The sequence below is a fragment of the Manis javanica genome, chromosome 1 (genome assembly GCF_040802235.1).
Source record: "Manis javanica isolate MJ-LG chromosome 1, MJ_LKY, whole genome shotgun sequence".
Lineage (NCBI taxonomy): Eukaryota > Metazoa > Chordata > Mammalia > Pholidota > Manidae > Manis > Manis javanica.
In genome coordinates, this window is record NC_133156.1 from 109319767 (window position 1) to 109337623 (window position 17857).

General features: G+C 36.6%; 1 protein-coding gene across 1 annotated transcript in view; it reads right to left on the reverse strand.

The window, feature by feature from the left end:
• The window catches only part of DDX4 (DEAD-box helicase 4), a 111856-nt gene that overhangs the window by 58823 nt on the left and 35176 nt on the right, over window positions 1-17857 (reverse strand). The window contains exons 4-5 of the mRNA XM_073233459.1: window positions 16521-16595; window positions 12174-12224 (exon numbers count right to left, since the gene is read on the reverse strand). Of these exons, the coding sequence (XP_073089560.1) occupies window positions 12174-12224; window positions 16521-16595 (126 nt within the window). The remainder of the gene's footprint in view (window positions 1-12173; window positions 12225-16520; window positions 16596-17857) is intronic.

The window sequence follows — 17857 nt, forward strand, 5'->3', positions numbered from 1 at the left end:
GAGAAAATAAACAAAATAGATAAGCCACTAGCACAACTTATTAAGAGAAAAAGAAAATCAACACAAATCAACATAATCAGAAATGAGAATGGAAAAATCACGACAGACTCCACAGAAATAAAAAGAATTATTAAAGACTACTATGTAAACCTATATGCCAACAAGCTGGAAAACCTAGAAGAAATGGACAACTTCCTAGAAAAATACAACCTCCCAAGACTGACCAAGGAAGAAAAACAAAAGTTAAACAAACCGATTACGAGCCAAGAAATTGAAACGGTAATCAAAAAACTACCCAAGAAAAAAACCCTGGGGCCGGACGGATTTACCTCGGAATTTTATCAGACACACAGAGAAGACATAATACTCATTCTCCTTAAAGTGTTCCAAAAAACAGAAGAAGAGGGAATACTCCCAATCTCATTCTATGAAGCCAAAATCACCCTAATACCAAAACCAGGCAAAGACCCCACCAAAAAAGAAAATTACAGACCAATATCCCTGATGAATGTAGATGCAAAAATATTCCATAAAATATTAGCAAACAGAATTCAACAGTGTATCAAAAGGATCATACACCATGATCAAGTGGGATTCATCCCAGGGATACAAGGATGGTACAACATTCGAAAATCCATCAACATCATCCACCACATCAACAAAAAGAAAGACAAAAACCACATGACCATCTCCATAGAAGCTGAAAAAGCATTTGACAAAATTCAACATCCATTCATGATAAAAACTCTCAGCAAAATGGGAATAGAGGACAAGTACCTCAACATAATAAAGGCCATATATGATAAACCCACAGCCAGCATTATACTGAACAGCGAGAAGCTGAAAGCATTTCCTCTGAGATTGGGAACCAGACAGGGATGCCCACTCTCACCACTGTTATTTAACATAGTACTGGAGGTCCTAGCCACGGCAATCAGACAAAACAAAGAAATACAAGGAATCCAGATTGGTAAAGAAGAAGGTAAACTGTCACTACTTGCAGATGATATGATACTGTACATAAAAAACCCTAAAGACTCCACTCCAAAACTACTAGAACTGATATCGGAATACAGCAAAGTTGCAGGATACAAAATTAAGACACAAAAAACTGTAGCTTTCCTATACACTAACAATGAATCAATAGAAAGAGAAATCAGGAAAACAATTCCATTCACCATTGCATCAAAAACAATAAAATACCTAGGAATAAACCTAACCAAAGAAGTGAAAGACTTATACTCTGAAAACTACAAGTCACTCTTAAGAGAAATTAAAGGGGACACTAATAAATGGAAACTCATCCCATGCTCATGGCTAGGAAGAATTAATATTGTCAAAATGGCCATCCTGCCCAAAGCAATATACAGATTTGATGCAATCCCTTTCAAATTACCAGCAACATTCTTCAATGAATTGGAACAAATAATTCAAAAATTCATATGGAAACACCAAAGACCCCGAATAGCCAAAGCAATCCTGAAAAAGAAGAATAAAGTAGGGGGGATCTCACTCCCCAACTTCAAGCTCTACTACAAAGCCATAATAATCAAGACAATTTGGTACTGGCACAAGAACAGAGCCACAGACCAGTGGAACAGATTAGAGACTCCAGAGATTAACCCAAACAAATATGGTCAATTAATATTTGATAAAGGGGCCAAGGACATACAATGGCAAAATGACAGTCTCTTCAACAGATGGTGTTGGCAAAACTGGACAGCTACATGTAGGAGAATGAAACTGGACCATTGTGTACCCCCATATACAAAGGTAAACTCAAAATGGATCAAAGACCTGAATGTAAGTCATGAAACCATTAAACTCTTGGAAAAAAACATAGGCAAAAACCTCTTAGACATAAACATGAGTGACCTCTTCTTGAACATATCTCCCCAGGCAAGGAAAACAACAGCAAAAATGAGCAAGTGGGACTACATTAAGCTGAAAAGCTTCTGTACAGTGAAAGACACCATCAATAGAACAGAAAGGAACCCTACAGTATGGGAGAATATATTTGAAAATGACAGATCTGATAAAGGCTTGACGTCCAGAATATATAAAGAGCTCACACGTCTCAACAAACAAAAAACAAATAACCCAATTAAAAAATGGGCAGAGGAACTGAACAGACAGTTCTCTAAAAAAGAAATACAGATGGCCAAGAGACACATGAAAAGATGCTCCACATTGCTAATTATCAGAGAAATGCAAATTAAAACTACAATGAGGTACCACCTCACACCAGTAAGGATAGCTGCCATCCAAAAGACAAACAACAACAAATGTTGGCGAGGCTGTGGAGAAAGGGGAACCCTCCTACACTGCTGGTGGGAATGTAAATTAGTTCAACCATTGTGGAAAGCAGTTTGGAGGTTCATCAAAATGCTCAAAACAGACCTACCATTTGACCCAGGAATTCCACTCCTAGGAATTTACCCTAAGAATACAGCAATCAAGTTTGAGAAAGACAGATGCACCCCTATGTTTATCGCAGCACTATTTACAATAGCCAAGAATTGGAAGCAACCTAAATGTCCATCGGTAGATGAATGGATAAAGAAGATGTGGTACATATACACAATGGAATGCTACTCAGCCATGAGAAGTGGAAAAATCCAACCATTTGCAGCAACATGGATGGAGCTGGAGAGTATTATGCTCAGTGAAATAAGCCAAGCGGAGAAAGAGAAATACCAAATGATTTCACTCATCTGAGGAGTATAAGAACAAAGGAAAAACTGAAGGAACAAAACAGCAGCAGAATTACAGAACCCAAAAATGGACTAACAGGTACTAAAGGGAAAGGAACTGGGGAGGATGGGTGGGCAGGGAGGGATAAGGGGGGGGAAGAAGAAGGGGGGTATTAAGATTAGCATGCATGGGGGGGAGGGAGAAAGGGGAGGGTGGGCTGCACAACACACAGAGGACAAGTAGGGCTTCTACAACATTTTGGTAAGCTGATGGACAGTAACCGTAATGTGGTTGTTAGGGGGGACCTGATATAGGGGAGAGCATAGTGAACATAGTACTCTTCATGTAAGTGTAGATGAAAGACGGAAAGAAGGAAGGAAGGAAGGAAGGGAGGGAGGGAGGAAGGAAGGAAGGAAGGAAGGGTGTCAGATGATCAGCTATGGAGGTACTCTTTTCGGATAATATTCCTTTCTCTTAATTAAAAAAAAAAAAGCATTCCCTGTGTGCTGACCTCCAATGAGTTCTGCACAGTGGCATAGAGGGCATGTCAAAGTGTGGGCAAAGGGTCTGTTTGTTTCTATGCAGAGGATCAAGGCCTAGCTTGGATACCCAGAAAATGAACTAAGATACGATATGAAGAGGAGCTTCCGGCATCAGCACTCTCTGGAGGACTTGTGCCAGCGGATGATCATCAAAAAGCCTCAACAGGGATCCGGGTGATGCTGCGGTCGTGGCTGCGTCCACCCCACCGTTTCCTGGACTTGCCATTGGAATGAGGAGGGAGATGTCTAGGCGGGCATGTGCATACAGTGAGACAACGAATTTGACTGGATCTGTACTGTTGGAACTCAACCAGGAGTTGGGAGGGGTGCAAGGTGTAGCACTCCAAAATCTTATGACTATAGACTATCTACAGTTAAAAGGACATATGGGAGGTGAACAGATCCCAGAAATGGGCTGCTTTAATTTGTCTGATTTCTCTCAGACTGTTCAAGTATAGTTGGACAATATCCATCATATCATAGACAAATTTTCACAAATGTCTAGGGTGCCTAAATGGTTTTCTTGGCTTCACTGGAGATGGCTGGTAATTATAGATTTGCTTTGTTTATGTCACCGTATTCCTATTATGTTAATATGTGTGTGCAAATTAGTTAGTAGTTTAAAACCTATACATACTTAAGGTACTCTACAAGAAGATATGTCAAAGAAATAATCGATCCTCCCATGTTTTCTTCCATATGCTACCTCTATAGCTTTTCTTCGTCCTTCCTAATTACAACCCTTAAATAGAATTCGTGCCTCATATCAAATTTACCGAGTATCATAATTCCTCCAGGTGGTAAAGATACCTCGAGACAAGTGCTGGGCATAGAAGCCACAGGGCATAAATCTGCAAAGAAGTAAAAAGCTAACCTTTTCAAACAATATGGCTTCTCTCTCACTTACCAACTTTTCATTTCCCTGTATGGCCCTGGAAGATGACTGGTTAGCCAGAGACGGGTAAGATTCCTCAAGGGAGGAACAACCTAAGACAGGCACAGTCGCAGGGGGGCCATCAGGTGAGAAATTAGGGATCAACAGAGGTGAGGCTCAGAACCTCACCCCCCCTGCTTTGAGAGAAATCTTCTGCATCCGTGGATGTTTTGCTGCCCTTGTCTAGCTTGGATTAATACTTAGTCCATAGGCACACACCTGATCATCTGATCGTCTACATTTGCCCTCTTTCAGCACTAAACTATGTTTTCTACCTTTATCTTGCATCTACCTACCACTTCAGCATTTTATTAAAAATAAAAATAATAATAATAATAAAGGGAGAAATGTGGGATCAACATATAAATCAAGTACAAAAATCAAATGAATATTCATATTTGACCTGATTGTTTATAGGTCATGATATGTGATCAAAACCGAAAGTTTCTGTGATGACTGCCCTTGTACTGTTAACCATGTAAGAATTTATTCACTATGTAAGAATTTGTTCACCATGTAAGAACTTGTTCGTTATGCTTCAGAAGATTGGAGACTGACGAGAATTAGGCTTGAGATGGATTAATGATTGTACATTGAGCATTGACCCCCCTATACTGAATTTTATTGTTGTTAACAACCATTTGATCTATAAATATGAGAGGTGCCCTCTCAAAAAAAAAAAAGCTGTGATGTTTCTCTCCTGCCAAATATTAGTTCTGTTATATCTGTTTTCATCTGAATGGGATAGAACAAAAAGCAAAAGAAGCAGGGAGAATGAGAGTGGCAATAGTTTGGGGGAACAATTTGATACATTTAAACTGCACCTTATTCCAAAAGGATTTTAAGATGATCAGGTCTAGGTTTGCTGTTAATTTTGAGAATCACTGATAAGAGTATAATAAGGTCAAGTCTCAAATATTTAATGTAGATGGCATTTTACCATGAGTGTGTCTGCTACTAGGCTTTATGCTTTTACACGTACTATTATTTACTCTTACTTCCTATAAAATGGATGTCCTCCATTCTACAGAATAGGAAACTGTGGCTCTGCAAAAATTACACAACTTACTCCAAGTTATTCACTACTGGGTATCAGAGCAGGGTCATGAAACAAAGTACAGAACTCTGAAGTGTATTACATTATAAAGATTCCATAGGTCACTTTACCAAGACAGAGGCATCACAATCACCACAGATGCTTTTAAATATAGGTTCCAAGACTTCATCCAAATCTACTCAATCAGGTTCTCTTGGGAAAGCATGTTAATTATTGTAATCTACCTTCTAACAATATTATCCTATTCTCATCATTCTCTGTATTCCTCAAACCAATGTGTTGGAACCTTTGACCAGAATGTCTTTGATTAGCACAGTCATCCATATTCTCATGATTATTTTTCCACTGTCAAGAACTGTATCTCAACAGGGCCTAAGTGTCCTAAACTGTATATATGAGGTGGGGGTTTTGATTCTTGACTTGATCTTTATACAATTCTCTTTTTCTTAAAGTCAGACAGCATTCAAAAGTTGCACCTCATAGGTTAATTATGGTAGGTAACAAGAGGCAAAAAACTAAGATGCTGAAATTCTTGTGTAAGGCTCTGGCTATACTTGCTTTACAAAATTGGGTTTAAATGAATTAGAATTGGAATAGGGTGGATTAAAGATGGTGGTGGGAGAGGTGAAACAGAGGCTTCCTCCTAAAACCACATATAATATGAAAATATAATTAATACAACTAATCCTGAAAGAGCAAAAGGTAAGAGGGTTGTGCCAAACTGTATACACCTGGAGAAAAGAATAAACCTCACAGAACAGGGTAACATACCAAAGCCATGGCCTGGAAGGACCCAATCCCTTCCTCCACCCGAGCTCAATGGTGGGAAGAAGAGAAACAGAGCAGGGAGGGAGTGGAGGCCTGGGACTGCTGAATACCTAACCTAACTCCGGAGATCTGCTCTGGGAGCACAAACCTACATTTCATGGTGCTTGGATGGTACTCTTGTGATTAGGGGATTGGAAAGCTAAGACAGGCAGAATTCCTGGACAGACTGAGATTCCAGCCACTTGTGGAAAGCAGGGATCCATATCCAGCTGCTCTGGGACAAATGAAAGATGGGCAGTCTGAGAGACTTCCTAACAGCAAGAGGGCTGCTAAAGGGGCAAGGACTGCACAGAGCTTACTGCTCAGGAGAAAAAACAGGTAGACAAAATTGCCCAGGTGAACTCTGCCCAGCAACATGGGAAATTTCACAATCTACAGGCGCTCCAGCTCCCTGGCTGGCTACACAGCTCCAAGGACCCACTCCATGATACACAGCCTATTGTGCCTTTCTCCCAGCCAGCCTCACCTGGCTCGCAAACCAGCAAACCCTACCCTGGCATTAGGCCACCCAGAGGGAAACCCCGTCTACAGCAACTGCAAAGGCAAAGCACAGAGGCTTATACCTGTGTGCTCGGCCCACTGGTTCCGGCAGTGGAGATAGGCATAGCAGCCAGGAGGCAGGAAATAGCTCTTTCCTCCCCCCCAGGTATCAATACTGCTCCCCTGTGACCCCCAGCATTGCTTCAGGGGCTGAGCAGCTCCAGAGAGTAGAGCTTCTGGGCACTAGAGGGAACCATATACAAATATGAAACGTCAAAGGAACCTGGTTCAAAATAAAATTATGAATACAACACCTGAGAAAGATTCAAATGAAATCGACCTCACGAATCTTCCCGAAAGGGATTTCAAAATAAAAATCATTAACATGCTCATGGAGGTACAGAAAAATATTCAGGAACTCAGGAATGAATTCCAGTCGGAGATCCAATCATTACGGAACACAGTATCACAAATGAAACATACAATGGAAAGTTTTAAAAGCAGATTAGATACAGTGAAGGAGATGATAAATGAAATAGAAATTAGAAAAGAGAAATACAAAGAAGCTGAGGCAGAGAGAGAAAAAAGGATCTCTAAGAATGAAAGAATATTGAGAGAACTATGTGACCAATTGAAATGAAACAATATTTGCATTATAGGGGTACCAAAAGAAGAAGAGAGAGAAAAAGGGATAGAAAGTGTCTTTGAGGAGGTAATTGCTGAAAACTTCCCCCATCTAGGAAAGGAGATAGCCTCTCAGGACATGGAGGTGCACAGATCTCCCAACACAAGGGACCCAAGGAAGACAACACCAAGACATACAGTAATTAAAATGGCAAAGATCAAGGATAAGGACAGACTATTAAAAACAGGCAGAGAGAGTAATAAAATCACATACAAAGGAAAGCCCATCAGGCTATCACCACACTTCTCAGCAGAAACCTTACAGGCCAGAAGGGAGTGGCATGATGTATTTACTGCAATGAAGCAGAAGGCTTCGAACCAAGAATACTTTATCTGGCAAGATTATCATTTAACTTGGAAGGAGGGATTAATCAATTCCCAGATAAACAAAAGCTGCGAGAATTTACTTCCCACAAACTGTCTCTACACTGCATTTTGGAGGGACTGCTATAGACGGAAGTGTTCCTAAGGTTTAATAGCTGTCACCACAGGTAATAAAACCACAGTAAAGAAAGTAGAACAGTTAATTACTAAGCAAATACAAAATTTAATCAACTATACCCAAAGTCAATCAAGGGATAGATAAAGACTACAGAATATGATACCTAATATGTAAAGAATGGAGGAGGAAGAAACAGGAGGAGAAAAAAAGAAACTTTAGATTGTGCTTGTAAAAGCATATTAAGTGAGTTAACTTAGAGTCTTATATGGTAAGGAAGTTAAGCTTGAACCTTTGGTAACCACAAATCTAAAGCCTGCAATGACAGTAAGTACATCCCTATCAATAATCACCCTAAAGGTAAATGATCTGAATGTACCAATCAAAAGACATAGAGTCACTGAGTGGATAAAAAGGCAAGACCCATTTATATGCTGCCTACAAGAGACTCACTTTAAACCCAAAGACATACACAGACTAAAAGTGAAGGATGGAAAAAGATACTGCATGCAACTAACATGGAGAAAAAAGCAGGAGTTGTAGTACTTCCATCAGACAAAATAGACTTCAAAACAAAGAAAATCACAAGAGATAAAGAAGGACATTACACAATGATAAAGGGGTGAATCCCACAAGAGGATATAACCATTATAAATATCTATACACCCAACACAGGAGCACCTACATATGTGAAACAAATACTAACAGAATTAAAAGGGGAAATAGAATACAATGCATTCTTTCTAGGAGATTTCCACACTCCAATCACTAGAAAAGAACGGTTCAACCAGACAGAAACTAAGTAAGGACACAGAGACACTACACAACATATTAGAACAGATGGAGCTAACAGACATCTAAGGAACACTCCACCCAAAAGCAGGAGAATACACATTCTTCTCAAGCCTGGAACATTTTCAGGAATAGATCATATATTTGGCCACAAAAAGAGCCTTGGTAAATTCAAAAAGATTGATATTGTACCAACCAGTTTCTCAGACCACAAAGGTATGAAACTAGAAATAAATTACACAAAGAAAATGAAAAATCCCACAAACACATGGAGGCTTCACAACATGCTCCTAAACAACCAATGGATCAATGACCAAATAAAAACAGAGATCAAGCAATATATGGAGACAAATGACAACAATAATTCAAGAATCCAAAATCTGTCAGACGCAGCCAAGGCTGTGCTAAGAGGAAAGTATATTGCAATACAGGCCTTCGAAGAACAACCCCATATGAACAGTCTAAACTCACAATTAAGGAAACTAGAAAAAGAAGAACAAATGAAGCCCAAAGTTAGTAGAAGGAAGGACATAATAAAGATTACAGAATAACAATAATCAAGAATAAAACAATAGAATCAATGAAAGCAAGAGCTGATTCTTTGAGAAAATAAACAAAATAGATAAGCCCCTAGCCAGACTTATCAAGAAAAAAAGAGAGTCTACACACATAAACAGAATCAGAAATGAGAAAGGAAAAATCACTATGGACACCACAGAAATACAAAGAATTATTAGAGAACACTATGAAAAATTATATGCTAACAAACTGGATAACCTAGAAGAAATGGACAGCTTTCTAGAAAAATACAACCTTCCAAGGCTGACAAAGGAAGAAACAGAAAATCTAAACAGACCAATTACCAGCAACTAAATTGAACTGGTAATCAAAAACCTACCAAAGAACAAAACTCTTGGACCAGATGGCTTCACCGCTGAATTTTATCACATTTAGTGAAGACCTAATAACCATTCTCCTTAAAGTTTTCCAAAAAATACAAGAGGAGGGAATACTTCCAAACTCATTCTATGAGGCCAGCATCACTCTAATACCAAAACCAGGCAAAGACACCACAAAAAAAGAAAATTACAGACCAATACCCCTGAAGAACATAGATGCAAAAATACTCAACAAAATATTAGCAGGCTGAATTCAAAACTACAGCAAAAGATCATCCATTATGATCAAGCAGGAATTATTCCAGTGATGCAAGGAGGGTACAACATTCGAAAATCCATCAACATCACCCACCACATCAACAAAAAGGACGAAAACCACATGATCATCTCCATACATGCTGAAAAAGCATCTGACAAAATTCAGTGTCCATTCATGATAAAAACTCAACAAAATGGGTATAGAGGGCAAGTACCTCAACATAATAAAGGCCATATATGACAAACCCACAGCCAACATCATACTGAACAGCGAGAAGCTGAAAGCTTTTCCTTTAAGATTGAGAACAAGACAAGGATACCCACTCTCCCCACTTCTATTCAACACAGTACTGGAGGTCCTAGCCAAGGCAATCAAGACAACACAAAGAAATAAAAGGCATCCAGATTGGCAAGGAAGAAGTTAAACTGCCCCTGTTTGCAGATGACATGATATTGTACATAAAAAGCCCTAAAGAATCCACTCCACAACTACTAGATCTAATATTTGAGTTCAGCAAAATTGCAGGATACAAAATTAATTCACAGAAATCTGTTGCATTCCTATACACTAACGATGAACTAGCAGAAAGAGAAATCAGAAAAACAATTTCATTCTTAGTTGCACCAAGAAGAATAAAATACCTAGTAATAAACCTAAGCAAGGAAGTGAAAGACCTATACACTGAAAACTATAAGACATTTGTGAGAGAAATTTAAAGAAGATACCAATAAAAGAAACATATCCAATTCTCATTGATAGGAAGAATTAATATTGTCAAAAAGGCCATCCTGCCTAAAGCAATCTACAGATTCAATGCAATTTCTATCAAAATACCAACAGCATTCTTTCATGATCTAGAGCAAATCATTCTAAAATCATATGGAATGACAAAGACCCAGAATAGCCAAAGCAATCCTGAGAAGGGAGAATAAATCGGGGGGGATTATGCTCCCCAACTTCAAGTTCTATTACAAAGCCATAGTAATGAAGACAATTTGGTACTGGCATAAGAACAGACCCATAGAGCAATGGAACAGACTAGAGAGCCCAGATATCAACCCAACCATATATGGTCAATCAATATACGATAAAGGAGTCATGGACACACAATGGGGAGATAACAGCCTCTTCAACAACTGGTGTTGGCAAAACTGGATGGCTACATGCAAGAGAATGAAACTGGATTCTTGTTTAACCCCATACACAAAAGTAAACTTGAAATGGATCAAAGACCTGAATGTAAGTCATGAAACCATAAAACTCGTAGAAGAAAACATAGGCAAAAAACTCTTGAATATAAACATGAACAACTTTTTCCTGAACCCATCTCCTCAAGCAAGGGAAACAAAAGCAAAAATGAACACATGGGACTACATCAAACTAAAAAGTTTCTGTATGGCAAGGACACCATCAGCAGAACAAAAAGGCATCCTATAGTATGGGAGAATATATTTGTAAATAACATCTGACAAGGAGTTAACATCCAAAATATATAAAGAACACACATGCCTCAACACCCAAAAAGCAAATAACCCGATTAAAAAATGGACAGAGGATATGAAGAGACAGTTCTCCAAAGAAGAAATTCAGATGGCCAACAGACACATGAAAAGATGCTCCACATCACTAATCATCAGGGAAATGAAAATTAAAACCACAATGAGATATCTCCTCACACCAGAAGGATGGCCAGCATCAAAAACCTAAGAACAACAAATGCTGGTGAGGATATGCAGAAAGGGGAACCCTCCTACACTGCTGGTGGGAATGTAAGCTAGTTCAACCATTGTGGAAAGCAATATGGAGGTTCCTCAAAAAACTAAATATATACATACCATTTCACCCCGGAATCCCACTCCTTGGAATTTACCCAAAGAATAAAAACTTCTCAGATTCAAAAAGACATATGGACCCCTATTTTTATCGCAGTACTTTTTACAATAGCCAAGATATAGAAGCAACCTCAATGTCCATCAGTAGATGAATGGATAAAGAAGAGGTGGTACATATACACAATGGAATACTATTCAGCCATAAGAAAGAAACAAATTCTACCATTTGCAACAACATGGATGGAGCTAGAGGGTATTATGCTCAGTGAAATAAGCTAGGCAGAGAAAGACAAGTGCCAAATGATTTCCCTCATTTGTGGGGTATAACAACGAAGCAAACCTGAAGGAACAAAATAGCAGCAGACTCAGAGACTCCAAGAAGGGACCAGTGGTTACCAAAGGGGAGGGGTTGGGGAAGGCTGGTGGGGATGGAGGGAGAAGGGGATTGAGGGGTATTGATGTGGGGGGTTACGGAGAAAACAGTGTAGCACAGAGAAGGCAAACAGTGAATCTGTGGCATCTTACTACACTGGTGGACAGTGACTGTATTGGGGTACGGGTGGGGACTTGGTAACATGGGTAAATGTAGTAACCACATTGTTTTTTCATGTGAAACCTTCATAAGAGTGTAAAGAAAAAAAAAGAATTGGAATAGACTGAGATAACCTCAGTTTTTCTTTAGATTCTCTGGATGTTAAATTTTAAAAGACATTACAAAAAACACTGAACTTACCTTTCCAGAAATCAGAACTATCACCTTCTTCAAATTTGTTATTTGAAAAGCCTATACAAAATATAAAATTAAACTTGAAAATTTCTGAAAACTATTTCTTATACCTTTGTAGTTTAAAAAACAAAAACTTATAGTGACTACTAGTTATCCCTTTGAAATAAGATAAACTATATACAAGTATCAATACTGAATGAGAACATATAGAGGTTGTATTACAATTTCTGCCTTGTGTTAAGGTTAAAATGTCAGCCAATGTTATATTACCTCAAATGTCATATATTCTTCTGTATGTGCAGGGGCAAAACCAAGGAATATGTCAGTGCCAGTATAACCAGTATGTACTTTCTATTCAAAATATCAGATAATTTAAAAAAATTTTTAAACTAACCCACTATCTCTTCATCTGTCAGAGGATTAAATTATAATCCAGTATTTAATAAATATTCTCTTCTCAGTAATAAGGAAATTCTTGTAACTTCTTTTTGTTTACAAAATATTTTTAAAATATTCTATCAAGCTGTGCTTTCAAAATTCTAATTTAATAAAAACCTATGTATAGATTTATTCATCTCTCTAGCATATAGACATACCCCTAAAATTAAGTTTAAAAGCATCTATCAGTAATATTTCATAATATTTTTAAATGCTGAATCTTAATAAAATTATCTTTATTAAAAAGATATCCAGGGAGTAATATATCTTAAAATTAATTGTTAATATAGGATGCCTGTCAATCATTATTTAATCTAAATTATAAAATATTAAATATATTAAATTATCCCTTATATAATACAGAGACTAATGAATTACAGTTTGGCAGCTGTTAAATTTGTACGTAAAATGTCTACATAAAGTCACTTAACATTTCAGGTTCAAAAAAATCTAACACTCCTTCTAACATAAAACTCCATAGAAACTTAGCACACAATTAGCACATAAAAATAAGTATACTATTACCTCAATATATGATTGGATGACAAAAAAAATTTTTCTTTGAGCCAATATATAATTTCAAAATAAAGATAATCCCTACAGAAAGTATATTATCACAAAAACTAAGTTTTGAGTTACTTCATTTAAATATCTGCAATCTTTGAAGATGCTTCAGAAAAGGATTATATTCTGTCCTCTACAATTGCCCCTTTCTCTCCATTCTACCCTCGCCAAAGTAGCCAAGTGACAGTTTTCCAAAATGCTTAGGAAAGTACATACACACTGTTGGTCTCTGCCTAAGTTCTGATCTACAGTTAACTTTTAAGGGAAAAAACGTAATTTCAAAGACTCTACTTGTTCTTTGTTCAACTAAGATGGAGACTCAAATTCATCTTCAGAAATGTAAGATGGATTCCTGTTGGGGAGGGAAGAGAGGATCTTGAGTACAGAAGAAAACTGGAGTTCATCTGTGGCACAAATCAATCTGAAAAGGTGTTTCAGCAAATAATGTGGCTATTTAAAAAAAGGAAAAAAATAAATGGAATAGCAGACACACCCAAAACAGCATAAATTGCTGCAATTGACTGACTAGGAAAGTGGAAGCATTCCTTTGTGGTCCTCATAAATTCTTGGAAAAGGCACATACTTTCTATGTACATTAAAGGGAAATATAAACTCAGAAAACATGGGGTCACTCAAGTTTTGACTGTAAGGTATCACAAGCAGGTTACCTCTGTTTCCAAAACTCTTTCCAACTCCAAAACCACCCACTGTGGATGTATTCTCTCTCTTATTAAACTCACCATCATATGAAAAAGTTTAGATAGAGTAAAAACTATTTAAAATACAAAATTAAATCTGTCATAAAAAACTAGGAATTAAATGAATCTTTGGGGTAAGTGGACTTCCAAGGATGGAACTTCCAAGTATAGGAACTTATAAAGATATACCTGCAATTTCTTTAAAAAAAAAAAAAAACCTCTCATTTAAATTCTGATACCAAAGTAAAAGCATAAATATCCTACTGGTAGAATATACAGCTTCCTATTAGTTGTTATTTTACTAGCAACCTGTAATCAGGAAATTCAACTCTGTGGTTTTCTGTATATTAAAACATTACCCTGATAGAGCCAGTTATTTACACTACGCTCCTGTGTGAAAGTCATTATTGAAAACTTTATACTTTTGTGTGCTGTTTTTAATTTATTCTTATTTTTATTCATCTTTCTAATACTTAAGTCGCTCTCAATCTTTCCACTTTTAAAACTAAAATTCAGAAGGAATTACATAATACAGAAAAAAAACGAATGTCACTCCCCTAGTCACTGCCCCACTGCTCCATGGTATTTCCCCAAATTATCCTTCTGAGTTTTATCTCCAACTACACAACTCTGAACGCCCAGTATTTTAATTCACCACAAACAACTTTCCATACTCCACATTGTGAACTTCTAATATTTTATATCTTCCTACCAGCTGTTCCTTCAGAATGGTATTCCCTACTTTCCTATTTTTCCTATCAAAATTATTTTCACTCTTCAAAAAGCCCAGTTCAAAGGCCACCTCTTGTCTGACGTCTTCCTTCAGTCCTCCAGACCTCATCAATTCTTCCTCACATTCCTACAGCACACTATCTTTTTAGTAGTATTTCTTTCCATGTGTTTCTCTACCATTAGATTAAGAATTTGAAGGCATAGTAACTGTGGCAAGGGCCATGGTTATTTAAAACAAAAAATTAGAACAGACATCCAAAATGGCATATACTGCCACTTTAACACCATCCTCTACAAAAAAATTAAGCAAATTTACGAGGCTCTTGTGATCCTCATAAACTGTCTTACTATTTCTGTAATATCCTAATACAGGGGAGTTAAGGACTCTGTGACAGTTTAAAGTTGCAGGCAAAATTGTATATGAGCAACTCTTAGTATTTTCATCAGCTCCTTAAATTGTGTGCAATTCAAGAAGCTAAAGGTATTTAGGCCATACTTCACAGAACATGAATTGCTAATCAAGATTATGTTACAAGCAATTAAGAATCAATTTCAAAAAGGCATCACCAGCTATACAAGTTTTATGAAAAAATAGAGATTGAAACTAAAATGTTGGATGAATCATAACGGAAAGAAGTTATACTCATGGGTCTGTGAATTTCCAGGATTACATGTAATATAAAGATAACTTTTTCAAGTGTTAACTTAAAACAGAGTTTTGATCAGAAGGTTAATGTGTATTTCACCTAGAACATATGAAATTAACAATTTGCAGTAAAATCTGTTTCAGTGATGATTTTCTCATTTAAAAAGGCTTCAGTTCAACAATGTTTATTATAACAAGTCTGTAACAAAATGTATCACATAAGAAAAATCACTTAACCTATTCTAAAACAGGAATATATCTAAATATTAAACATTCCCTTAAGTATAATATTAAGACATTTATTATTTCTAATGTTAGTAGTAGCAAACAAACCCACACTTGAACCTCTTAGCACAATTACATGATTCAGATCATTAATGCTTCTTATTAATATGCAGGCTTAAAAAACAAAATGCATATGCACACTGAAAAAAGCAGGAACATGTCAAAATACAAAATTCACATTTGTATCAACTGTCTCTAAACAAGAAATTAAGTTTTCCAAATATCAAATGAAATACCACATATCAACACCTTTAGTTTCCAATGAATATCCAATGAATAAAAATACCTAGAAATAAAATTATTCCAAGAATAACATCTAATAAATTCAAGAATAAGTGCTATATATGCTTAAAACTACCAACTGGCCCTAGCTTAGGTTATCCCATAAAAGAAATAAATGGTCATATGTATTTTTAAATTTAATTTGAGGTTCTATATAATATTTGATTGCATTATAATAAAACATAGTGCAGAATATTTTCAGCCTTTTAGTATCAAATCTAAAAATGTAATGTAGAAAGTATTTTGCTATGCCATTATCTAGTCAAATCAAGGGCTGGGTTCTTCTAAAAGTAAAAAATTTCAAGCCTAGGAAAAAAACCTTTTAATACTAATGAGCTAAGAAAAAAGCTTCCTGTTCTGCCTTTTCTTCAAAAATACAAAACAAAAAAGAGGTCCTTCTCACCCTAATTTCTGAGGCTTTTACATTCTTCCCATGACAACTGTTGGAAATGAATAATCAAAAACAAATTAAGCAGAAGCTCTGTGAAGCAACTATCTTTAACCAACCAATCTAATCAATTTGACTGTTTCCTACTATCCTATTTTTTACTAGAGTAAAAAAACAAAAAGAATACCACCACTCAAAAAAATGATGAACTCATCCCAAAGTCTACAATGCTTTGAGTTGTATCAGATGTAGCTTTGCAGTAGTCATAAAAGCCTCTAGTCATTCCACTATTCAACAGTTGAGAAGACAAAGATACTTACCTCTGCCCAAACGCCTCCCAGAGGCAAATCCTCTTCTCATGAAATGATCTCTTTGAGAAGGTCCATCATCCATTTCTAAACATAGCAAATAACATTTTGAAGCAAATCAAAATAACAGTATCTTGATGGTATGCAAACTTCAAACCTTTTCAATGTGCCACCCACATGGCAAATGAGAAATGCTACACAATAAGAAAAACAAATAGTTCTAGTAGAAAAATGGGCTCTAAGAATAGATACTTTGCCAAAAGAAAAATAAATGACTAAATTTCACTCATAATTAAAGAAACTGGAAATCAAAAGAAGGAGATAGCTTTTTTGAACCTTGGATTGTTAGGAAAACAGTCTTTAGTTTGCTAATACCAAGAATAGTCAGGATATAGGACAACAAGCACAAATCATACACTATATTGAAGCTATAAACTGGATCAATCTCGGCACAAAAAAAAGGACACATAGATCAATGGATAAGAGTAGAGAGCCCAGAAATAATCCAAACTTATACAGTCAATCTATAACAAGGAGGCAAGATGTACATTTCCATGTCAGACAGTATCATCAAACTGGACAGTTAACTACATGCGAAAGAAAGAAGAACACCACTTTCTTACACCATACACACAAATAAACTCAAAATGGATTAAAGACCTAAATATAAGACCTGAAAATATAAAACTCCGAAAAGAAAGCATACATAGGGAACTGTTGAAAATGGCATTACCAGTTATTTTTTTGCTGTGGGGGAGGTTTGTCTCCCCAGGGGAAGGGAAAACAAAAGCAAAAATAATCAAGTGGGACTACAACAGACTTAAAAAGTTTTTGCAAAGGAAATGGGGTATGTGGGGGGGTCTTGGTGATGGGGGAAGTCTAGTAAACATAATGTTCCTCATGTAATTGTAGATTAATGATACCAAAAAAAAAATGTGTGCACACAGACACATGCATCTTCACAGAAATGGAATTTTATTATTATATGTTGTATTGTAACTTTTTTTCCTAACAATATAATAAACATTTTGATATATCACCAAAAAAAAAAAAATGAAAAGGCAACCTACCGAATGGGAGAAGATACATGTGAATGATACATTCAATAAAGGGCTCATATCCAAAATACATAGACACACAAAAAAAATTTGATTAAAAAATGGGCAGAGAACCTGAATAGACATTTTCCCAAAGAAGACACAGAGATGGCCAACAGACACATGAAAAGATGCTCAACATCACTAATCATTAGAAAAACGCAAATCACAGCCACAATGAGATAACACTTCACATCAGTCATACAGCTAGTATTCAAAAGACAACAAATAACAAATGTTGGTGATGATGTG